This window comes from Pygocentrus nattereri, chromosome 4 (genome assembly GCF_015220715.1).
Source record: "Pygocentrus nattereri isolate fPygNat1 chromosome 4, fPygNat1.pri, whole genome shotgun sequence".
NCBI classification, from domain to species: Eukaryota; Metazoa; Chordata; class Actinopteri; order Characiformes; family Serrasalmidae; genus Pygocentrus; species Pygocentrus nattereri.
This window is the reverse complement of record NC_051214.1, coordinates 14,157,202-14,182,385: the sequence shown is the minus strand read 5'-3', so window position 1 is coordinate 14,182,385 and position 25,184 is coordinate 14,157,202. Positions and strand designations below refer to the sequence as shown.

The following is a 25,184-nucleotide window of genomic DNA, read 5'->3' as shown; positions in this document are numbered from 1 at the left end:
TGTTCATATTTGTATTACATCAAAAAAAAACTAACTCTAGAGTCAATTCTAAATTAATGTAAATGTGCTGTCAATTGTTCTGCTTGTTGTAAAGGCAGCACACTGAAGACCGAGGGTTTAGAAAGACAAAGACATTCTGTAATGATATTACTCATATGATCTTCAGGCAGTCATGCAAACCTAAAATGTTTTATCCATTTCACTCCACATGCTACTTAAAAGTAGTAGGCCAACACACACACAAACACACACACACACACACACACACACACACACACACACACACACACACTCCCCACAATTCTTCCCTTTTCTATTTCAGTTATATTTTTCCTGTCTGACTACTCAGCTAAAACAAACCATTTTTGTGGCTCCCCGAGTTTCAACTCATCTCAACTAAGCTGACCCAAAGCTAGCAAGCGATTATTTCTTATCCCACCGCCTCAGGATGTGGCAAAATCACATTTCCAGCTGAATTTATTTGGGTTTCATTATCATTTTGATGGCAAGCTGGTGGCTAATCAAAGAGGTGAGCGAGACACACCATGCTTCTCTTCTGCCTCCTTTAGCTCTAATGAGAAAACATGAACCCAGATTCAAATCAGAAGAGGCCAGATGAGGCCTGACAATTTTACTTTACTTTATTATGTTTATTTAGTGGGGACGGCACACATTAATATACATAACTATGAACATGACAGATTTAGCCGAAAGGCTCACTTTCATCTGTTGTCCCTGGGCAGATGCCCAAAATCATATGAAACAACATAAAAAAGGAGGAAAAACAGCCACACATATATTTACACATAAAAGGCAGAATCAACAAATTCATAAAAAAAAAAAAAAAACAAAACTCAGGCAATAAGTTAGAAGTATAAATCATAAAAAACAGATCTTACATACACCACAATTTTGGTGTATAAAAGATTACGTACATCTTTTATACACCAATATCAAATGATATGTCCCCAGTGCTCCATCTCGAGGTGTATTCATTGTGTCTTGTTTGCAATTCCAGATTTGAATTCTGAATGTTTAAGTCAGGTTGTCAAAGCTCCTGTGAGCTGAGAAAACCTTAGCTTCACAAGCAGCTATGAGAGAAGACTGTAAGCCCACAACAACAGATTCATTAATAACAGATTCCACAACTCACCAGTGAACAACTTAGCTACTAAACCTGCCACTGATCTTTCTTAGTACCACCAACTCTTCTCCTTCAGGGAAGATGCCTGTGCACTTTAATAAGAATGACGTGTCCTTGAGATCTCACAGACAATTCCTCTTGCAGTATAGCCTGTATGTAGCCCAGAATACAGCAATTAACCTCTAAGATTTCATTTATAGGGTCATTCTATGACAGTCAAGAGACTGCTTGGGTCATCAACTGCCACCTGGGAGCAGCAAGGTAAGAAGAACTGGTTCTACACTTTCCATCACTTCACAGTACTGTTCATGCTCATGTTAGACCATTCCATGGAGAGGAGAGTGAGGAGAAGATTTCACACCTTGGCTATCAGTAGTGGTTAGAAAGAGCAGACACTAATCACTGCATTCCAGCAAGGGTAGCAAAAAGTAGTGCAAACCAATCTGACCTACAAACCTGACTCCCTATCCCTGTCTCTACTTCCTGGCAGGAAGGCAGAATAAAGTAAACAAACCTAGTAACTATTTCAAATCCATTTCACACCCAGTTCCATTGCAGTCAGGAAATCATCACACAGATGGTTCAAGAAAGCTTCACTCAGCACAGCAAGCAGCTTCACTGATCTACACCTGTGAGCCCTTGCCAGCCACTCCTCCTCCTTCAAGCCCTGGACAAAAGCCCATCAGGCTCAGGAAGGGTTTAGGAACAGACAATACCCATCCATCTTCACATAGGGCCATTCCCTACACATCTGAAGCAAGGTGACAGAAGGCAGTACGAAGCATTGTCTTTGGTTTCATCTCATCTCCACAGACAGTAAACCTCTACTGTCTTTGCTAGCTCTGCTGACAATGCTGTGCTGATGCCAGACTAGTCATTGTGAGGCAGCAAAAAGATTTCCATTAAAAATGTATCAATGAATTACAATGTAACTTAAAAAGCCCTGAAGTCAAAAAGACTGATGTGCTAGGTGCTGGTCACTTTTAGTGGAAGTGGAGATCCATGTTATTACAACAGCACAGGGATCCATACACTTGTGGTCTTCACCAAGCAATGAGACTTGGGCAATTGGGAACTCTCTGCCATTAACTCTTATGTACATCTGGCATCACTGCCCAAGTGGCAGCTTTGATCCCAGTCCTGCTGCAAAAGCCCACCAAGAAGATCTGTGTTCCAGCTTTTCTGTGTTGGGCAACATGGTGTCAGTAACACCTGTGGAACCGATAGCTCTCTATCAACACCAATATGCAGCAATACTGTGACAGTGGATTGGTCTTTTAGGAACTGTTGTCATGTCTCACTTCTACTTCCATGTTTACTGGAGTCTTTACAAACCTTTTCCCATATCTCTCTACCCATCTCTTCTATATCTCTTCTGTTCATCAGTGTCAATGGATCTTCATCATATGTGACTTGGGTCTTCCGGGACACCCACAGGCAGACTGGCAGGGACACTGTCCGGATGATAGATCCTAGGTGCATGCTGATATAGTATTGTGGACTTATATCACCGCTGACTCATGTCGTAGTAGCTGGCAGTGGAACAGTTATCTACTTCTGAGTATTATTAACATCTGTTCCCTGTTTTATGTATAATTAATGTTTGTACATCCTATACTGTCTGAAAAAAAGGTACAGTGCAGATGTCTCAAGGTATAAACTATGTAATTGTGCCCTCAAAGGTACAACATTGGTCTTAAGATCCAATTGTGTACCATAACTACGTTTTAGAGGTTCATTATATTCACTCTTTCCAGAGAAAAGGTACATATTTGTACCTTTTCATACAAGTTTGAATGAAGGAGAAAAACACAGCTCATCTAGTATCAGACTTGGGCTGAGGGGCTGAGGTGCTGAATAACATAAACATATAAAAAAGCATCAGCACACTCAAATCTGTGCAAAAATCTTTTCTTTTCACAGATTTGAGTGTATGGATGATTTTTCACATTTATACCCTGAAGTTGTGTGATTCATGTGGATCCTTGACAAAACAAATGTACCCGATTAATGGGCCTTCCAGAATTAGGGACTATAGGGAGCTTTCTGTGTATTGACCTGTTTGCCTGTTTTTTGATTATGATTTTGGATGTGGATTTCTACATTAAAACTGGTTCTTCTTTCAATTTCCGTGAACGTCTGAATTCTGTGACATGGTTACAGGGACTTTGGAACATGGTACTCTTTGTAAACAATACATTATTTTTTCTTTGTGCATCAATGCACAGCAATGTTCAATGTGATAAACCATTTCATTGAAGCTTAATTCAAATCAGTCAAAAGCACTAAATGATATGGCATTACAGCATTTACAATTTTTTGCCACCACAATATGTTCTAATCATTGTTGACTACATCTGATATAATTAGCTTAACAGCAGCACTTGATAACTTTAATTTCATAGAAAGGTCCATGCTGTTGCATTGCCAGTTAGACCAGGAAACAATCTGATTACAAATGACAGCCAATTGTTATAAAATATGACTAGGCAATTAAGAGTCAAAGGGAAGCTGAAACTTAAATTAAGATGGTAGTTTCCTGACTTGATTTTCATTATTCATAGCTCCCCTTCTATCAGTTATAATGTTATGTAATCATTTATTTATTATTGCACTTTATACATTGAATGACCTTCCCTAAGTAATGATTTTTCTAATTAAATATTGTGTGGACTCTTCTAATATTGTAAGCACAAGGGGAAAAAAATAAATACAATACCAGACGTGCATGTAGGATTGGCTAAACTGAGAAATTATTTAAGGCTAAGGGAGGCCAGCAGTTGATTGGTTGACAGTCCTTTATGTTGGGAACAGGAAGCATGTGACCATTGTACTTGCCTCTCATCTCATTTTGCTCCATATATCTGAGGGTCTGGATAAAGTCTGACAGTGAGTCATCCAGAGGCCAGCTCTTGTGAAGCACCTCAGCCTGAACAATGTATTTATGACCCTGAGACAAAACCACAAAACCACAAACAGACACATATAATGAGACTGGGCTATAAAAAACAACCATGTATGTGTTGTCACATAAAAACAAAACCCAGATACCACATTCCTTCTCTGAGACAGACAGACACATGCAGGGCACAGTATCAGTGACAGTGATGAACAAGAGTTTGTCTGCATTGATGGATACCAGTTCGGCAGGGAACCGCTCAGAGGCAGGGGGAGGACAGTCCTCATTCCCCACCGCCTTTCCTTCTGCACCTCCTTCTCTCTGACCCCCGTCAGGGCCGTCCTGAGACCGCTGCGCCCCCGCACACTCATCGGCACTGCCGGAAGAGTCTGGAACACGCACGCATACACAAATAAACACTCTATAAATACACATGAGAGCTGCTAGCATTGGACAGTAGATAAGAAAATAAGAGAGTGATTGTCTGTTTGAATAGGATGTCAAGTGAAGTTTTAAAAACAGAGAGAGCCAGTGAGTGCCACAAACTATACAGTGGCAAATGTGTGCACAACAAGTGCTATAAGTTTGCTTTTGCTTTAAGTTTTACAATTTCATGAATGTGTAACTTTGTGTGTGTTTAACTGACCTTTGCTTGCTGAAAAGCAGTAGACAGGAATGATGACATGACCTCTGCCCTGTTTGCTTGCCACCTCTTTCTCGTGGTCCAGGATGCTAAGTTTAATATGGACATCAGCTTTTGATGTCTGGAACTGCACTGTGGCTACATGATCACCTGACACCTTCACTGTGTGCCTGAGAGACAGATAACTGGGTAAGCAGTCCTTTACACAAATCTAGCACCAGTTTTTCAAAATTAATTTTTCAATCGTAAATTTATTGACTGCAAAGAATACAGAATAAACATTCTATATGGAACCTGTACTGATGTGTTAATAAAATATGCAGTAAAAGACACTACTCTTTGTGTATTTAATTTCCAGTCAAACTGGCCATTACGTACAAGTTATTCATTGTTTGGGGGATAATTCTGAAAAGATTAGATATGGGACCTTCAAAAAATGTAAGCAGATGCTCTGAAAAGAATGGAAGTTGTAATAAAGAAACAAACTAGATCATATTTAATTGTTAAGGCTTCAATGTAATCATTTTCTCCTGACTCCATCTTTTTGACTGGACATTAAATAAATGAAGGGTAGTTTTTGACTTTTGCACAGTATTGTATAATTCCTTTGTCAGGAGTATATCATGCTACTTTGCTGGATGCTCCTTTTAAATATAAGCATGATTACATCATTTAAAATGTAACAGTGTTCCCTCTCTTCAGTTGCCTTTGTCTCAACTTTTTTTTGTGACGTGCTGCAGACATCCATTTAATGTATATTTATGAAAAATTGTAAAGCTGGTACAACCCAAATTCCAATGAAGTTGGGACGTTGTGTAAAACATAAATAAAAACAAAATACTATGAATTGCAAATCCTTTTCAAAGACAAGATATTTAATGTTCAAACTGATAAACTTTATTGTTTTTTGCAAACATTCACTCATTTTGAATTTAATGCCTGCAACACGTTCCACAGAAGTTGGGACAGGGGCGTGTTTACCACTGTGTTACATCACCTCTCCTCTTAACAACACTCAATAAGCGTTTGGGAACTGAGAACACTAATTGTTGAAGCTTTGTAGGTGGAATTCTTTCCCATTCTTGCTTGATGTACAACTTCAGTTGCTCAACAGTCCGGGGTCTCCGTTGTCATATTTTGCGCTTCATAATGCGCCACACATTTTCAATGGGAGACAGGTCTGGACTGCAGGCAGGCCAGTCTAGTACCCGCACTCTTTTACTATGAGGCCACGCTGTTGTAACACGTGCAGAATGTGGCTTGGCATTGTCTTGCAGAAATAAGCAGGACATCCCTGAAAAAGTCGTTGCTTGGATGGCAGCATATGTTGCTCCAAAACGTGTATGTACCTTTCAGCATTAATGGTGCCTTCACAGATGTGGAGGTTACCCATGCCATGGGCACTAACACACCCCCATACCATCAGAGATGCTGGCTTTTGAACTTTACGCTGTTAACAATCTGGACAGTCCTTTTCCTCTTTGGCCCAGAGGACACAACGTCCATGATTTCTAAAAACAATCTGAAATGTGGACTCGTCAGACCAAAGGACACTTTTCCACTTTGCGTCAGTCCATCTCAGATGAGCTCTGGTCCAGAGAAGCCGGCAGCGTTTCTGGATGTTGGTGATATATGGCTTTCGCTTTGCATGGCAGAGTTTTAACTTGCACTTGTAGAAGGAGCAACGAACTGTGTACACTGACAGTGGTTTTCTGAAGTGTTCCTGAGCCCATGTGGTAATATCCATTACAGAATGATGTGGGTTTTTAATGCAGTGCCGGCTGAGGGATCGAAGGTCACGGGCATTCAATGTTGGTTTTCTGCCTTGCCGCTTACTTGCAGAGATTTCTCCCGATTCTCTGAATCTTTTGATGATATTATGGACTGTAGCTGATGAAATGCACATTGAGAAACGTTGTTCTTAAACTGTTGGACTATTTGCTTACACAGTTGTTCACAAAGTGGTGAACCTCGCTCCATCCTTGCTTGTGAATGACTGAGCCTTTCAGGGATGCTCCCTTTATACCCAATCCTGACACTCACCTGTTTCCAATTAACCTGTTCACCTGTGGAATGTTCCAAACAGGTGTTTTTTGAGCATTCCTCAACTTTCCCAGTCTTTTGTTGCCCCTGTCCCAACTTCTTTGAAATGTATTACAGGCATCAAATTCAAAATGAGTGAATATTTGCAAAAAACAATAGTTTATCCATTTGAACATTAAATATCTTGTTCTTGTCTTTGTAGTGTATTCAATTGAATATAGGTTGAAAAGGATTTGCAAATCATCGTATTTTGTTTTTATTTGTTTTACACAATGTCCCAACTTCACTGGAATTGGGGTTGTAATATGAAACAATAAATATCTTTTCTTTTTTTGATAAAATACAGATTAAAGTGTTAAATCAAAGGTTCACTGCTTACCACTTTGATTAAAAAAGTTGGGACAGTGCATGAAATTCAATTCACATATCATCCCAACTTTTTTTGAATTGGGTTTGTAATTAGCCAACATCAGCACCTGACCTCACTAATGCTCTTGTGGCTTAAATCTTCACAGCAATGTTCCACCATCTTGTATGAAGCCTTCCAAGAAGGCTAAAGGCTGTTACTGAAGCTGCAAGAGTCTACAAATTTTAACATATAGTGTAAATTTAGGTGTGCAGACCTGCAGATAATGTTCTTCTCATTAGGGACGTAATAATCTTTGAACTCCTTCACTGAGAAGTTAGTGGCTGGTGCCTCTCTGGCCAGTTGGGGCAGTGGCTCTCGACAACCAATCAGTCGCATTCGCCACTTCCCTCCTACCAGTGGCGTGTCCCCAGTATGCGCCTCTGCCAAAAACGTGTAGCCAGCCTAGGAAGAGTAAGCAATAAATAAATATCTATTCAACTACACATCCACACATACAAGTGAATAATTGCATATACCTTATTTGGGGTGTATACATATGGCTCAACTCTGTGGAAAACTCTAGGTAATTCTTCTCCAGTATCATTATCAATGACATGCAGAATGCAGGCAGGTAGAGGAGAGTACATCTTAGCCACCAGGAGCAGAGCTTTAGGAACATGGAACACCTCCCTATAAGCAGACAGCATTTTTAAGAAAAGCACTGTATGTTATGTAGCATACATTGTATCTAATGTCATGTACATCTTAATATTATGATACTGAAATAAGGATGCAAGTATTTTAGTTTTGTGAGTGAAATTCACCTAAAGAGCAGCATCCAGGAGTTGGATATCTCAGGGAGAGGAACAGAGTAGTCAACAAAGGTTATTCTGGTCCACTCATCCTCTCTGCAAGGAAATAACTCCATCATTCGTTCATTATTAGTGATCATGTACCTACAGAAAGAACACACACATACATTTGTTTATTTATTAGGTACAAAGACCTTGTACCTACTTCACTGGCCGTTTTATCTGATACACCTATCGTATAGATGAAGGGTATCCAATCTTATCTGCAAAGGGCCGGTGGGGCTGCAAGTTTTTTTTTTTTTTTACAAACAAGCAGAAACACGCCTGATTGGACACGGTTGGTACATATGTACTCTTAAGGGATACAATTATTGACTACACAACCTATGTTGTTATGAATGATTTGTCAGCACCCTCTATACCACCCATCATTGGAAAGGGACCACCATTGGACCACCACTGGTCAAACATTATTTAAGTGGTGAACCATTCTCCGCAAAGCAGCGATACCAACACAGTAATGTCATGTTAGTGTTCTGCTGGTCCAAGTGTATCAGGTGTAGCTGCATTACTAGCTTTATTAGACATTTCAGTGTCACTACTAGGTCACTAGGTTATTCAGCCAACAGTGGTTCTATTGTCAGAAACTGACTACTAATGAAGAAATAGAGAGAGATTAACAAAAGTTGTGGAAAAGGATGGACTATAGTCTCCAACTACAAAAGACATACCAACAAAGTCTGTATAAAAAGTGGCTAGTTTGTATGTGTAAGGTTTAAAAACCACACCACTGTGCCTGATGCCCTTATACCAGCACACTGGCCACAATCAGGATTTTGTTTTACCCTTCCTTCTAACTGAAGCATTAACTGAAGCATTAATATAGCTGGTCAGATGTCTGGCTTGCAAAACTACAGGGCTAAGCAGACTACCGTCTATATAGTAGCAGTAAAAGTTGTGTTGTGACATGGTACCTATAAAAGTCCTTTTATTGTTTACCTGAGTTTCTAGACATGTCTTACATGTTGTTTCATCTTTCTTTTATTGAAATAAAGGTGTCTGCCTCAAACTAACAAAAAAAAATCACATTAGTTAACATTAGATTTTACCTTCAATCGTGTGGAAATACTTTATTTACATCTTACATATTTATTTTTGCAGAATTTTAAAGGGTCGGAATCCCCGTAAATTTTTCACTGAACATGAAAATCGTTATAAAAATGGCAGTTATGTTTCCTGTCTTAACCAGACCGTAGTGAACAGAGCTAAAACTGGAATCTTGACTGATTGCCAATAGAAAAAGCACAGTTCCAGTTTTCTGGTGCCTAAGGTTCCGGTACTTTGTGCAGTAGAAAAACGGCTTTACACATAGGACACGGCAGATGGTACTACACTGAGAAAGAGAATTTGAAAGAGGGGAAAAGATAGTTAGAGCCTTCTTTCAAAAGAGCAATTTACCTCAATAAAGACACAGTATGTTTCTCCATATCCAACTCCACAGAAGCCCACATTTTCAGCAGAGTCTGAGCAACTTTCAGATTCTCCTCAGAGCCTGAATGCACGCATGCAGGAACACACACACACATGTACCATACAAAATCAGCATTATGTATTCATTAAAAAAAAAAAAAAGACTATTCACCTTGAAGTTATAGCAGACTTAGATACATCACATTTGCCTGTATCGTGGATAAAAAGACAGGAACCAGAAATATCTTTCATTAATTAAATTCACAGAACTCATTAAAAGGACCCCGCCTCATTAAAAGGACCCACCTTGTTGGTCTGCACTGTGAAAAGAGTGCAGTGTATTTTTTCTTTGTCTGCTCCTCAGCTTCCATGTTTAAATTCATGGCTTTCACAATCACATTACCTCCCTTTAAAAATTCATGTATGACTATCAAAAATCAGATTTTGAAAAATATGGTTTCCCAGAGAAACACTTTTTACTGAAACGTTGATATGTAATATCTCATGTGATTCTTATTATGTTTAATTTCTTTATCAAGTTTGCCACAGATGTTTCTCCTAAAACAGCACTAGACAAACAGGAAACATGAGGCACTTCTGCCGGACAAAAATTATAATAGATATTCAAAACTGAGAATGTTCTCAGCCTTCAATAAGAAATGGGCATTATGTCCTTGGCAAATCTGACTCTACTGACATCTCTAGTAAAACTTAAAAGGAAACATGTGAGACTACTAAGCTCAGGACAATCATGAGCAGCAGGTGTCATATTTTTCTATTGATTGTCTAAGAGAAACTACAGAGAAATTAAAAGATCTTTTTAATTTCTCTTTCCTGTAGGCCTCTCTGAACTGATCATTTGAGAATTTTCTTTAAAAGCTCTTATTCCTTTACTTATATGTATCTTCAATTAACTTGCTGTCAATTTCTATGCTTATTTTTGCAAAGTGCTTTTTTTTTTCAATATCATCTGTGAACCATCTGCGGCTTCATTTTCTGTATTAACTTCTGTTCTTTATGTCCATTATTCCTTGAGTTAATACCCCTAAATCTTCCTTTCAAAAACATCTGGATGTAACCTTAGTTGTAAATGTAATTCTGAATTGAATGCAACTGAAATTGTAATGCAAATGCAAAAACATAGGCTATTTGTCTGTCCTTGCCAAACCCACAATCTTTTTTCATAATAAAGATCTACTTATGCAGGTGCCTTAAGATATAAAAACGTCATTCAGACCGTTTGGTATGAATTAAAGAGAAGTGATAAAAATGACAGGTTGTGATGTCTGCATAGGAAATACAGTCATTTTATTTACTAATGAACAGTGAACATAACGCAACAAAAGTATGCCATGTTTTATATATAATATAAAAATAAATAAGTATGGTAGGTAAGGTAGCTATGAAAAAATACACATTCTTTCTTCAATAACAAGCCCTGCATGTACAACCCCAAATCAGAAAAAGCTGGTATGGTATGTATTGTACTGAAAACAATACAATCGTATTTTATTTGATGTTTTACATCATGAGTTTTATTATTTGTTTGTTTTTTTTCAAACAAACAATTTATTTTTATTCCTGGAACTTCCAAAAAAGGTTGGGAAAGTATTTTCCCTTTTGTAAAGTTGCCATTCCTTTTCACAACCCTTAACAGATGTTTAGGAATTGAGGACACCAAGTGTTGAAGCGTTAACTTTGTCCCGTTCTGCCTGCAAATTTTAAGGTGTGCAACAGTGCAGGTTCCTGGTTGACGAATTTTGCATTTTAAAATGTGCCACATATTCTCTATTGGGGAAATGGCGGGACTGCCGGCAGGCCAGTCCTTCACCCACACCCTTTTCTTCTGCAGCCATGCCTTTGTAATGTGAGCAGATCCCTTCATATATTTCTTTCAGGAATATTGTTTTTAAACATTTCAACAATTTTTTTGCACTTGTTGGTGAACTGGCGATCCGTGGTCCAGCTTTGCTCCTGAAGGACTAAGCCTTTCCTTAATGCTGCTATTATACCAAATCATGGTTACAGTCACCTGTTGCAAATCACATCATTATTTACTTTTTATTTACTTATTTTACCTCATTACTAGCACTAACCTGCCCCCATTCCAACTTTTTTAGAATGTATTGCAGGCCTGAATGGCAGACAAAACATGAAATATCTTGTGTTCATACTGTCTGCAATAAAATATAAGTCAAAGTAAATTTTAGAAATCACTACTTTTTTATTTGCATTTTCTACATCATCCCATCATCCTTTTCCTGATTTAGGGGTTGTATCTGTCTACCCTGAATGTATTTAAAATCTTTTAAAATTAAAAAAAAAAACAAAAAAAAAACCTCAAAACTATCATAAAAAATCAATTACTCAGACTTTATCACACAACATATTTAAAACTATTTCATGTAATACGCCTCCTGTGGTACAGCTTTAAACACTTCAGGCACCTATCACCATCATGGTACACAGTTTCGACTTGGGAAGTTTCTCCAGAATGGAGCATTCACAAGTAACCACTCTAAGTATGTGTCTCTATATCTTAACTATTTAATTAGGGAGAAATTTTGAATGAAATGGCAGAATTACTCCTTAACCACTGAGTACAACTCAGCTTTCTCTCTCTCCTTTTTTTATGGTAATATCTGAGCTAGTGCGCCTGACACAGTACTTTTCAGAAACAATGTGGACGGCAGTATCAGCAATGGTGAAGTTGCAGTGTCATCGTCTACTTGACTCAAGCTGAGTGCCTTGAAAGCAAAATCTCTGGAAAACGCACTGACATCTTTGCACTTTCTGAGCTTATGAAATGAGTCACGCTGCCATTTGAATGACACATTTCTAACAGTGATGGTCATCTATGCAAGAACGATAAATTCAGACAGATAAATGACGAATTCTGGGAAAATAATGTTTCAAGTGGACTGCATTTAGCCTGGTTGCTTAGTTGGAACAAACTGTCTTGATTTTAGGGCTTGGTGTAGTTCCCACATGCACTGAGTTGAAACTGTGGTTCCTGGATGAGAAGTCTGCCTATGGCTGTCTGAAATTAATAGACTCTGTTGTGCGCTCGCTCCCTCCCTCCCTCTTTCTCTCTCAGTCACTTCTCTCTAATTTGTCAGTGCTATCTGTTCCTATTTTTAAATAGGTTTTTTCCTCTCCTTCCTCTATCTGTTTTGATTCTTCCTCTCTCTTTCCATCCATCAGCTTGTCAGTGAGGGGAAGGAGAGATGCTGGGAGGGATAGATCCAGATGGAAGGGGAGATGAAGATGGAGAAGGAGATGCGTGCTATTCTCTGGCCTGTCATGCTCACTTAGAGTGACTGGCAGCTTCATTGATAAGTGTGAGCTGGAGGGACTGAGCGCACGTGTGCTCACGCACATAAACACACACACACAGAAGCACACACTGCAGGAGAAACCAAGAGGACCCTCTGCAGTCTCTGATCAAATGAACCATTAACCCTGACGTAAGGGTTAGTTGTCCTACAAGAGAAACATTTAGACATCTAAAAGTCTAGAATAGAAGGTCTGGAACAGCAAATGCCCTAAGGGCCAATGGGGTTCCTATTTGGCTGCCAGTGGCAGGAATGACTGAAATTACAATCAGCAGAGCCTCATTTTCTGGCTGACCGTTAAACTGACCCAAACCTATAATCATTAACCACCTAGCACCACTGTTCTCGTCAAGACTCTCTCTATTCATTTTCGATCTAATTATTTTTACTACAAATATTTTTTTCATATAACACCTTGTGTAAATGCAAAAGCAACTCAAAATGTATCATTGTGTATGTATACAGCAATAATTTAGAATCAGTATTTTCAGTCATTTAAAAACAATTGTGTTGCTGATACACATATTAAATGATTTTTGTATGATGCCATATTCTATAAGTTTCAAACAATCTAGCTCTTTTTTGTGCAGGAGAAGTGAGAACACAATGTCCTCTCGTTTACAAGAAGTCTGTTCTTGTAACATCTCAGTGTGTCTTGCTGAAGGTGCAGGTTAGATTAAGTCTCTAGGGGCTGGTTAAAGGGGGCAGCAATGTGTTACCTGGTCTGGCAGCACTGATGATTTCTCTCACCAGGTAGCCCTTCCAGCCGGCCTGCAGGATGATGGCCGCCTGCTTCTCTTGCTCCGTGGCCTGCCTACCGCTCCAGCCCCTTGGAGCACCATCTGCTACACACACACACACACACACATACACACGCATACACACACACACACACTTATGTACACACAAAGATACACACAAGCGCACATGCACACTCACACAGGCTGCTAGGAAAGCAGGGAAATACTAAATTCCTCTGGGAAGTGCTTGATAAACACACACACACGCACGCACGCACGCACGCACGCACGCACGAACGCACGCACACACACACACACACACACACACACACACACACACATACAAACATACTTGAAAGTGTGTCTTGTGTGTCCATTGTGCTGCTGCAATTGAGTGCAGGGTCTCTAGTCAGGGCCTGCACTGCAAACAGCTCTTCAGAGGTTAACTTCCGCCCCAACACAGAGCAGAACATATGACACACTGCTTCATTAAAAACCTGCAGAGCAAAACAAACAACAACAAACCCCCTGATACACTGTGTGTCTGTGTATTTAAGAGTGTGTGTCTGTGTTTATGTGAGCATGTTTAAAACCAATTATTAAGGCAATAAGTGCTTTTGCTTATAAAAATACCTTTTAACATCAGAATAAATGCAAACAAACATGAATGTATTGAAAAGTAAAAACAATGTTTTGTTTCCAAAAAGTACTTGATACCTTCTGAGCTAGCTATAAAATTAGGAGACCAAGGTTTAGTTCCAGAATTTCCCACGAATTTCCCCAACTATCTTCCGGATTTGTCAAATTCCATCACCAGCACACCTAACTTAATTTCATTTAATGAAGCTTTGATTGAGATAAACCACAACTAACTGCAAATAACACTGGGCTTCATTTTTATAAATTATCTATCATATTAATGTAATTTGCATTTATCCTAATATTAATGTATTTTCAGACTAAATAAATTATTTTTGCTGCCCAGATAAATAAGTTTTTCAATCAAATTACTCAGGTGCCTAATGCTTTGGCACAGTACTGTAGATGCACTGCCTAAAAAAATGTGCCTTGGAAGTTTTCATGTTTCATTTTCACAGAACATTGAATAACAATGTTTGACACTGATTAAAAAGCAGACTCTCTATTCTCAAAGTGTATGGAGGCTGCAAAAGATTTTCCTCCAGGAGTTTATTTTGCTGCATTCATTCTACCCTCTACGTTTACAAGCCTTCCAGGGTCTGCTGCAGAGAAGCAACCCCACAGCATCATGCTGCAATCATGCTTCAAACATGCTTCACGGTGAGGATGGTGTGTACAGGATAATAATGACATGCAATTTGTCAGATGGCCAAAAAGCTCAATTTTGGCCTCATCAGACAACAAAACCTTCTTCCAGCTAACTTCAGAGTCTTCCAAGTGCCTTCTGGCAAATTCTAGACAAGAAGTCACGTGAGTTTTATTTAACAGTGGCTTTCTTTTTGCCACTCACCCTTAAAGCTGTGACTGGTGAAGTACTCATTTCTACATTCTCAGCCATTGAGATTTGAAATTCTTTCAGAGGTCTCTTGGTGGCCTCACTCTCTAGTTTCCTTTTTGCATGGTCACTCTTCCTGACTTGTGTGTCTCAATCACCATGTCAGTTATATATATATATATATATATATATATATATATATATATATATATATATATATATACACTGCTCAAAAAAATAAAGGGAACACTTAAACAACACAATATAACTCCAAGTAAATCAAACTGTCCACTTAGGAAGCAACACTGATTGACAATCAATTTCACATGCTGTTGTGCAAATGGAATAGACAACAGGTGGAAATTATTGGCAATTAGCAAGACACACTCAATAAAGGAGTGGTTCTGCAGGTGGGGACCACAGATGGTTTGCTGTGTCTGTCAGCGTAGTGTCCAGAGGCTGGAGGCACTACCAGGAGACAGGCCAGTACACCAGGAGACATGGAGGAGGCCGTAGGAGGGCAACAACCCAGCAGCAGGACCGCTACCTCCGCCTTTGTGCAAGGAGGAACAGGAGGAGCACTGCCAGAGCTCTGCAAAATGACCTCCAGCAGGCCACAAATGTGCATGTGTCTGCACAAACGGTTAGAAACCGACTCCATGAGGATGTTTTGAGGGCCCAACGTCCACAGATGGGGGTTGTGCTCACAGCCCAACACCGTGCAGGACGCTTGGCATTTGCCAGAGAACACCAGGATTGGCAAATTCACCACTGGCGCCCTGTGCTCTTCACAGATGAAAGCAGGTTCACACTGAGCACATGTGACAGACGTGACAGAGTCTGGAGACGCAGTGGAGCGCGATCTGCTGCCTGCAACATCTTTCAGCATGACCAGTTTGGCAGTGGGTCAGTAATGGTGTGGGGTGGCATTTCTTTGGAGGGCTGCACAGCCCTCCATGTGCTTGCCAGAGGTAGCCTGACTGCCATTAGGCACCGAGATGAGATCCTCAGACCCCTTATGAGACCATATGCTGGTGCAGTTGGCCCTGGGTTCCTCCTACTGCAGGACAATGCTAGACCTCATGTGGCTAGAGTGTGTCAGCAGTTCCTGCAAGATGAAGGCATTGAAGCTCTGGACTGGCCCGCCCATTCCCCAGACCTGAATCTGATTGAGCACATCTGGGACATCATGTCTCACTCTATCCACCAATGCCACGTTGCACCACAGACTGTCCAGGAGTTGGCGGATGCTTTAGTCCAGGTCTGGGAGGAGATCCCTCAGGAGACCATCCGCCACGTTGTGACTGGCCAGGCGTTGTAGGGAGGTCATACAGGCACGTGGAGGCCACACACAATACTGAGCCTCATTTTGACTTGTTTTAAGGACATTACATCAAAGTTGGATCAGCCTGCAGTGTGTTTTTCCACTTTAATTTTGTGTGTGATTCCAAATGCAGGCCTCCATTGGTTAATAAATTTGATTTCCATTGATGATTTTTGTGGGATTTTGTTGTCAGCACATTCAACTTTGTACAGAACAAAGTATTAAATGAGAATATTTCATTCATTCAGATCTAGGATGTGTTATTTGAGTGTTCCCTTCATTTTTCGAGCAGTGTATGTGTGTATATATATGTGTGTGTGTGTATATATATATATATATATATATATATATATATATACACAGTATGTTGTGTGTGTGTGTGTGTGTGTGTGTGTGTGTGTGTGTGTAGTGTCACGCACCTTCCAGTGCTCTCTGTTTGCCACTTTGCTGTCTGATGGAGGGCAGATGGCCTCCTCCAGCGACCTGGTGGCTGAAGGCAGCTCTTGTGGGTCAGAGAAAGAGCTGACCACTCCACCTAGAGCTTTAAGAATCAACCCAGCCTGCTCACAGAACCTCAAACTCTCCTACAAAGAGGAAGAGAGAAAAAGGAGGAAAAAGAGAGAGTGACAATTCAAATGGTTAACTCAGAAGTTCTAAGAAGTTCAGTAGAATTGTCTTATATTTGTAACTGATGCGTAATTGAGTTTGTACAGAAATGGCCAAGCAACAACAATGGACTGAACAATAACAAACCATGCATAGCATTTCAAGGATTACAAAACACTTAGGTAGAAATAGGACAGTTTAAAATAAATCATCTGATTACTGCCACTTTATCAAGAGGACAAATGAATGAATCAAGTCATGTTAAGTTACTTAAGCATAATTGAGTAATCGTTAAACATGCCTGTGTGAGCACAACTTAAATAGGCATAAGGGCGATATATAATACAGACTGTCCCACTGGATGGAAGAATATGTTATATGTGATATTACATTTTCTAATAATTCTCAATTAGAGTACACACGGATACCTTATTAAGGTGGGGCATCACTACGTCCTCTTCTCCAAACATGAAAGAGGTCCTGCTGTATAGCTGTAGATGGAAACCTAACAGTGCCCTCGTGTGGATACAAAAAAGGTGACGTCTGGTGGGGAGGGTGCAAGTGAAAGAGAAAGGGAAAGAGAGAGAGAGAGAGAGAGAGAGAGAGAGATGAGGATTCAGATGGCTCTCTAATACTTAATATTAAATCAGATTGTTTCAGACGTTACACAAATCATACTAAATTAAAATATAATCTAATAAACCACTAAAAGCTAGCCAAATGTCCTTTGTGCTCCTCTCCTGGATTGCTGCTGTACAGTACACTCTTCAAAAGAACCACAACTCAACATTTACAGTCTGAAACAATTCTGAAAAAGGGGAAAGAAATAAAATCGAAAGGGATTAATGTACAATCTTGCAATGTACAAGTGATGTATGAGCCTCATGAGATGCAGCTCAATTACTCTGTTGTGTCCTATTTAGCCATAAAACACATCAAGCTCACAAAGTACAGATTCTGTGATAACAGCCCAGCTGTTTTTAACAGAATTTTAAATTTGTTAAAGGGAAATGGTGGTGAAGTGGTAAAAAAAACAATGCTTATTTGGAGGGAACAAAGTGTACTGTGCAAATGTCTTTTGTTTATTTCATTTCTAATCAAAACGGCAAGTTATTGTAATGTTAAGTACAATTTACTCATTTTTTCAGTGTCAGAAAAAAGTACCTTAGTGCCATTTTAACTCTCCATCTTCCCAATCTTACCACCCCCCAACAAAAGCTGTTCCCAGAGGTGTCACCGACATTATGATCCCCTTCAAAGAGACATTAACGTTCACAGAAGCAATTACCCAAACACACATTTGCTGCTTTGTAAATTTCTTTCTCTGTGTGGATCTAAATTGGCTAAAGGAGATATATCTGATAAGATTATATGATGGACTAAGTCTAAATTTGTAATTGCCATTACTTGGACTGTGAGAAGTAGAACTTCTAAGACTGTACTGTGGAGATGTGTAAAAAATATCCCTGCATATTTCTTTGAAAAACTGAATGCATTTCTCCTATATGAAAGGCAAAGGCAAAGTGTGGATGCATTAAATACAAAAAAAAATGATTTAGTTTTTTGGGCTGTTGTTTTCTTTTTTTTGCTGATGATGAAAATTTTGTTACTTGTACTATATTTTACCTGAATATTAAATAAGGAAAAAGGGTGGTCTCTGATATTTGCACAGTACTATACAGTATGAGTCAACTGTAAATGAGTCAACTGTGGGCTTGTAAACTATGGCATTAACTAATCACAAAAAAACAGTGTAGTCTACATTGATCCATTTAACCAACATAAATATACACTCTCATCTACATAACTGACAAATGAGCTTAATGATCAATAATAATATTACAGTTACAGTAGATGCTCTCCTCCCTAACAGTCTTCATAATGAAGAATGGGCTTGTATTCATGTTAATAGGCAACATGAACCCAATACAGTCCAACTTAGAAAAGAGGTGATGTTTGATGAAGTTGACTTTAGATACTATAACTATAGATAGAAAGATAGATAGATAGATTTTTCTGTAGATGGATGGTTGGCCTGTTGCTTGAACTACTGTTGTAGCTCACCCAGTGTGAAGCTACAACAAAAAAAGTACAATAAAGCAGAGGTTCATGATATTGGCAAGGATTGGCAGATCAGCAGAGGAGATGCACTGAGCATATTTTCCCTTGTAATCCTGCCCAGTCTAGCAACTGCTCAAGTGTCCACAGAACTATAAAGTGCACAGAGAAAAATAAGGAGAGACAGGAAACGCTACAAAGTTAGAGATGAGATCCTAACAAGGAAACACCCTAGAAATACAGCATAACTGGAACATGGTTGGCACAGAGCCAAGATTACCTAATAAAAACTGCGTTTTGTTTTTTCTTGTCCTCGCATAGGGAGGCAAAAGTCATGTCAGCAGTCAGCAGGCCAGCAGTCACCCACAACACCCCCATCGACCCCCCCACCCTTTATATTGCCTCCAGATAAATCCGCCTGTTCCCAGCATGCAACCTCTGAATGTAGGCCCCCTGCTTTTAGGCCACTACAGTGCTACAAATAGCAGATTGGGTCATCTCCTTCTCTCTCTGTGGGGTTCTTCCTGGATTCATTATCAGAAACAGAACCTACAGCAAGCATATGCAGAGTTAGCAAGCTGTCCTTTAGTCAAATGTGTACAGAATTTCCACATGAATAAACTGTATCACATTTTTTTGGAAAGGTAAGTAAACTGAAAAAGAAAACTGTGTTAATGTAAGATAATGCAGAAAATAGTAAACGCACCAATTTTGTCATTGTATCATAGGAGTTTCAATAAACATAAAAAGACTTGCCACTTTACAGGTACTAATCAGTATGCATACTCTACTGGCATTTATATGGCTATTGTGTGACAGCTACTGTTATGGTGAATTGTGGTGAACTATTTTGATCATAGTTATACATTGTTTATGGTTAGGGATATGATCATAGATAGGGCATACGTTTGGTTGTGATCATTGTTATGGTTATGGTGGTGACTGTTATGGTGAAGAATTATGTTAAAGTTATAGTTATGTCCTGTATTATTCCAGTCTAGGGAGAGCAGTGTTGAAATCTGCCAAGCTGTTTCTATCATGATGTGATTGTTATAGTTAGAGTTCTGATCATGATCTTTACTTAGGGTTCTGTATATGGATATGGTTTTCATTATAATGATTGTTGTGGTTATGGATTTGAATATGGCTATATGGTTACGTGCTCTATCACCCCACTGATGAGAAGACTTGTTAAAGTGTGCTTGCCGTTTTTTTTAATGATTATGACTGTGAATGTTATGGTTAGAGTTATCATAATGATCATGACCACAGATTATGATGATGGGCTATATTACCCTGCTGGCAGAGAAAGAAGCTCTGCTTTGCAGGCAGTGGTCTGGATATGAATCTCAGGAAACTGGGCTTCAATGCTCTTCCAGGAGAAAGGTTCAGCCATCAGAATCCCAGGCCTGAATACATACTCCTTGTCTATACACACACAAACACATAGAAGCGGTCAATATGATGATAATTTATCAATTTTGTTATATTGTCATAAGCACGCTTTTCTGAGCATATAGTGGATATTGCCAATACTTGAAGAACATATGTGAAATAAATACATGAAATGCTGACTGAACACCATTCTGCCCACAATTTTGTATCTGTGTGTCAAAATAATGTGCTACACATCATGTAGCATGCAAATGTTTTGCCATATCGTCCACCCTTTCAAACATCCACTCACACTTTTGGATATCCCTAAATATATGATACACACATTAGACAAGAAGTTAGACTAGAATTTGAAATATATGTGTGTATATATATATATATATATATATATATATATATATATATATATATATATATATATATATATTGTTTAAACAATTAAGCTACATTCAAGATCATAAGACCAAGATTTCAGGCCCAGTTAAAGCTCTAACATGGACCTTCATGTGCACAAATATGTTTCTGTGCCTTACTCTCATTCATGGAGTCTCCCCAGCGTACCAGTGCTGAGAAACAGATGAAAATCTCTGTAGGTAACAGGCTATCCACAAACAGAAAGTGACAGCTCTTCTCATCCAGACCCTTAGAGAGCGGCAGCAAAATAAAGAGAAACAGAGAAAGAGAGAGAGATAAGCTCATTTGTCCTTTGGGACAGAAACTGTAAATATTAATGTGTTTTGTCTTTGGATGTGTCTCTTAAGAGGACAAGGTCTATTGTCCACATACACATTAACACACACACACACACACACACACACACACACACACACACACACACACACACACACACACACACACACAGTAAAACCACATAGAAACACACATATACAGTAATTACCCAATATTAAATCAAACTACAGTACTCTCTGAGGATTATGATAAAACAGCACAGCTCACCAATATTGCAGCACAACAGGGAGAGGTGAGCAAAAACAACATTAAGATAATAAACAATGCACCACCACCAAGCAAAAAGCCTGCAGTTTATGTTTGCATTTACTTTATATGTGTGCCAGTGACTAATAGTGTGTGAATGTGTGTCAACATTTTGTGCATATGAGGGCATGTGAAAATGTATGCATGTGTGAACGTGTGCACTAGTCTAAGAAAGACCCTTTAGGCTATACATTAAACTTGACATTCCACACACTACACAACCTCTCAGACACACCAGCATGAACAATACTTGCACTAAGTCCATGAACCTAGAGGAAAATCCCATGCCTTGTTTGTGATTGTAAAGTGTCTTTGAGCATGGGGGAAGCACAATATACATAAAAGTGATGATGATGTTGATGATGTTAATTTGTGGAGATTACCAGAGAGTACCAGAGGTGTTATAGGAATGTGGTACTTCACATGAATAACCCAAAATAATAGTATTGTTTATTAATTCGATTAATTCCCTGACATTTGCGAACGCTTAGTATGCTAACAACAGAAGATGCTAACTGCAGCGCTGTACAAAGTATGCAGTGATGCATGAAATTTTCAGGCTCATCAGATGTATAAGTGAAACATAAATTAACTAGCCAGAGCCATTCTATGTACCTAGAAATGTATCTGCATGCAACAGCATGGGCTTAAAGAGGAATTCCTGCACATTTAAATTTGCTAATATGTTAACAATGTAATTCCGTGCAGTGTCATGTGTCTCATTCATATGCATATGAGGGGCTGATGGTGTATATAATGAGTATGCTAGAGTATAAGAATGGTAAAGTAAGGGGTCTGATAGTATGTGTCTGAGAGACATCAACAAATACCTACCATACCAATATAAACCTAAAAGGCCTCTCACATTTGTACATATGTACATTGTACCTGCATCTGTCTTGCTCCAGAAGAGTCTGGCAGTCTCCCTGAGGCTGGAAAGTTGGTTGAGCCTACTGTGTTTGGCAGAGCAGTGGCAGACACTCTAGGTGCAATGGTGCTCTAAGAGGAAAATAGATGCATTAAACTTGGTATTTTGGAACAACCAAAAGAAAATGTCCAAGCAGAAACCATCTAAGACTCCTTCAGATTGTTCAGCTTGTGTAACACAGAACTCTTGCAAAATATGGTGAACACTTCAAAAATGTCCCTGCACTGCCCCAAAAGCAGTACCACTTCTGGTCTCATTTTAACACAACTTATATAACAGCAGCATTGTAACGGCCCCATTGTCCAATAATTAATTTTACCTTAAACTGTGACTTCTGAACGTGATGAGCGTAAGCATCTGGCTTGTGAAAAACAAGCAGTGTCCTTTAAATACACACAAAAACATCAAATTGACATAACATGACACCTGGGATTTGCTATCACTGAGTGTAAGTAATAAATGTTTCTCTGAATGACCCTCACTGGAAGCATTTAGGGAAGTCCTGCAGGTGGACCCAGGTGTCCTGGAGCATGACTTTTTCCTGCACAAACACCTCCTGGGACTGTAGTGGGTCATGGCTTGATTCTTTAGTTGTCTGCACTCTCTCCTTTTCTTCTGCTTTCTCTTTTTCTGTGTCAGGCACTGGCAATGTCTCAGCATCTGAGAAACACAAATGTGTTAGCTAGAACCAAAGAGATCTTAAGTATCAATAAATGTATCTAAAGGAGTACCAGTGGTTTTATGAGTTCTACAGGAGAAAGTGAAATATAGTGTACTTTACGTTCACATTACATGGTTGAAATGGCATATTTCCGATTTTACGCTGATATGTACAGAGCTGTGGGGACATAAAAATCTAATCTTTTAAAATAAGATGACCCATTTTCATATGTGGTCTTAGACTGGATACATAATAATGAGAAATTATGTAATGAGAATAGTCCATTGAATAGTCCACTTAGATTATTTTGTTTTTGTTTTCACATCACATATCATTGTTGTCATCATCTACTGCCAGCAGCGTGTCAGCAGGGATGATAGAATGAGTGTATGTAGGTGTTTTCAGAGCAGGGGAGTGCAACATTAATGACAGATATGGACCCCTTACAAATTCAGCTGTGAACAGGGAAGGTGAAAAGATTAAAAAAAAAAAAAACGGAACTGAGCAATAAGACATGTAACATAAAGGTACCCAAAAGTTTTCTGACTCAGGGACTGGGAATTCTGACCTCTGACCACTGCTGTCCTTGAGCAATGTGCCTGATGCCAAGTCACTCCGGGGTCACCCTTTTCTCCACCAGTGCATGCTTATAAAGGATGATGTCAATGGTGCACATCGGTCAAAATATTAAATAGAAATTGTGCAAAATGGCACCCCTGGACACCCTATGCCTAGTTTCCATCATAACTCAGGCATACTGCTCAGTCACAGGACTTAAATAGTCCAGTCTGAATACAGGAATATTACAAACTGCAGAAATATTTTTAAAATAAGCTCCCTGGACAAAAAATTTGCCACATTATTTCCTAATACATGGAAACAAATCCGCTTGCCTTAATAACAGCACCAATCCTGTCAGGTAAGGACTATACCAGTCTCTTGAGAGATCATGTCCATTCTAGTCTGCTCGTCCACTAAGTGGAAACTTTTCAGAAAGAGTTTGGGCCTATGTCAGCATTTCACCTGCTGTTCCAAATTGAGAGTTGGGGCTGAGGTTTGGCCAGTCAGTGTTTGTATTCCATCATGTTCCATCAACTTTGTGTTCTGCTCAGATATGAAGCACAATGTTTGTGGAAGAGTTGGCTAAAGATGCCAAGAATTATCTCAGGACACAGGCATAATCCTTACCTGGCAATGTCATTAAAACAACTGGATGCTTAACCTAGTATTAGAGTAGATAAATGATACATGCAACTAATTATTAGCTTATAATGCACGTACGATAATACTGAACACAGCTGTTTCAGATATGGCAGAGCATCAATATGAAGCAGAGGCGTTGCACTTCTCCTGATTTTGTAAAATGTCTGCACCATTCAGTCATTAAGATGCCAACAAAGTCATTCAAAGTGATGTGAAATGCTAGAGAAACTGTCAGAATCTCTCAGTCTATTCAGTGGCAGGAACCACACGTCTGAAGTGTTAAGTGTCTCTAAAAGCTATCTCACAGAAAGATTTTACACAAAATAATTATGAATAAGTTACCTCGTGACTGATGGTGTTTTATGAGTTTTGATCTGAGGTTTGGCCTAAAACATTCATAACATAGAGGTACATGCAGGGCATTGTAAGGCAATACAATAAACAAAGAACTTATTTTTTCAGATTTAACAGGTCAATAGTATTGGTTATTTTGGATAGCAAGCGAAATGGCTACATTTGTGTTGCAGACATTACAGCCCCTGAGTCCTATCACCACAACTGTAAAGAAATCTGACTCAGTAAGTTTCTCTACAATGAAGCATTTCACATCGAACCACCCTGAATTACTTTGTTAATATTTTAAAGGCCAAATTACGTAGAAACTTTGAACAACCGATGAAATTCCCATTTAAGACCTGAAAGGCCACATAATGCCTTACTTTTGTGTGTTCTTTGTTCCAGCACACACCAACTTATGAATGGCTTTGACAATTACCTGATGAGCTGGATCAAGAGTGGTAAATCAGACAAAACAGTACACCAGGGGTGTCCGACTCTAATTCTGGAGCTCTGAAAATTAATGAGTGTGTAGTGTATTCTAGTGTGTTCTCCGACGTAACACACCTGGTTCAACTCATCAGCTAATTACTAGGCACTTCATGAGTGGAATCAGCTGTGTCAGTGCAAAACACAGATCTGTGAATTTCTGTAGCCCTGCAGGACTGGAGCCGTGACAGCCCGACTCTAAACTGTATGGAGTCGTGATGATGAGCTCTATTTCAGGCATTTCTATCAACTAAATTGCAGCACCAGGTTTGATCTGTG

General features: G+C 39.2%; 1 protein-coding gene across 4 annotated transcripts in view; it reads right to left on the bottom strand.

Moving 5' to 3' along the window:
- adgb (androglobin) overlaps positions 1-25,184 on the bottom strand; it is a 68,043-nt gene that overhangs the window by 9,232 nt on the left and 33,627 nt on the right. For 2 of the 4 annotated variants that reach the window (XM_017712991.2, XM_037538101.1), the window contains 15 exons: positions 22,699-22,876; positions 22,536-22,599; positions 22,177-22,287; positions 20,826-20,934; positions 20,193-20,325; positions 17,268-17,382; positions 16,653-16,817; positions 13,788-13,932; positions 13,415-13,540; positions 9,349-9,442; positions 7,903-8,034; positions 7,615-7,768; positions 7,353-7,540; positions 4,690-4,856; positions 3,983-4,432 (listed from right to left, as the gene is read on the bottom strand). In XM_017712991.2, coding sequence (XP_017568480.2) covers positions 3,983-4,432; positions 4,690-4,856; positions 7,353-7,540; positions 7,615-7,768; positions 7,903-8,034; positions 9,349-9,442; positions 13,415-13,540; positions 13,788-13,932; positions 16,653-16,817; positions 17,268-17,382; positions 20,193-20,325; positions 20,826-20,934; positions 22,177-22,287; positions 22,536-22,599; positions 22,699-22,876 — 2,331 coding nt within the window. The remainder of the gene's footprint in view (positions 1-3,982; positions 4,433-4,689; positions 4,857-7,352; positions 7,541-7,614; positions 7,769-7,902; positions 8,035-9,348; positions 9,443-13,414; positions 13,541-13,787; positions 13,933-16,652; positions 16,818-17,267; positions 17,383-20,192; positions 20,326-20,825; positions 20,935-22,176; positions 22,288-22,535; positions 22,600-22,698; positions 22,877-25,184) is intronic. The other 2 variants (XM_017712993.2, XM_017712992.2) reach the window with 2 other exon arrangements.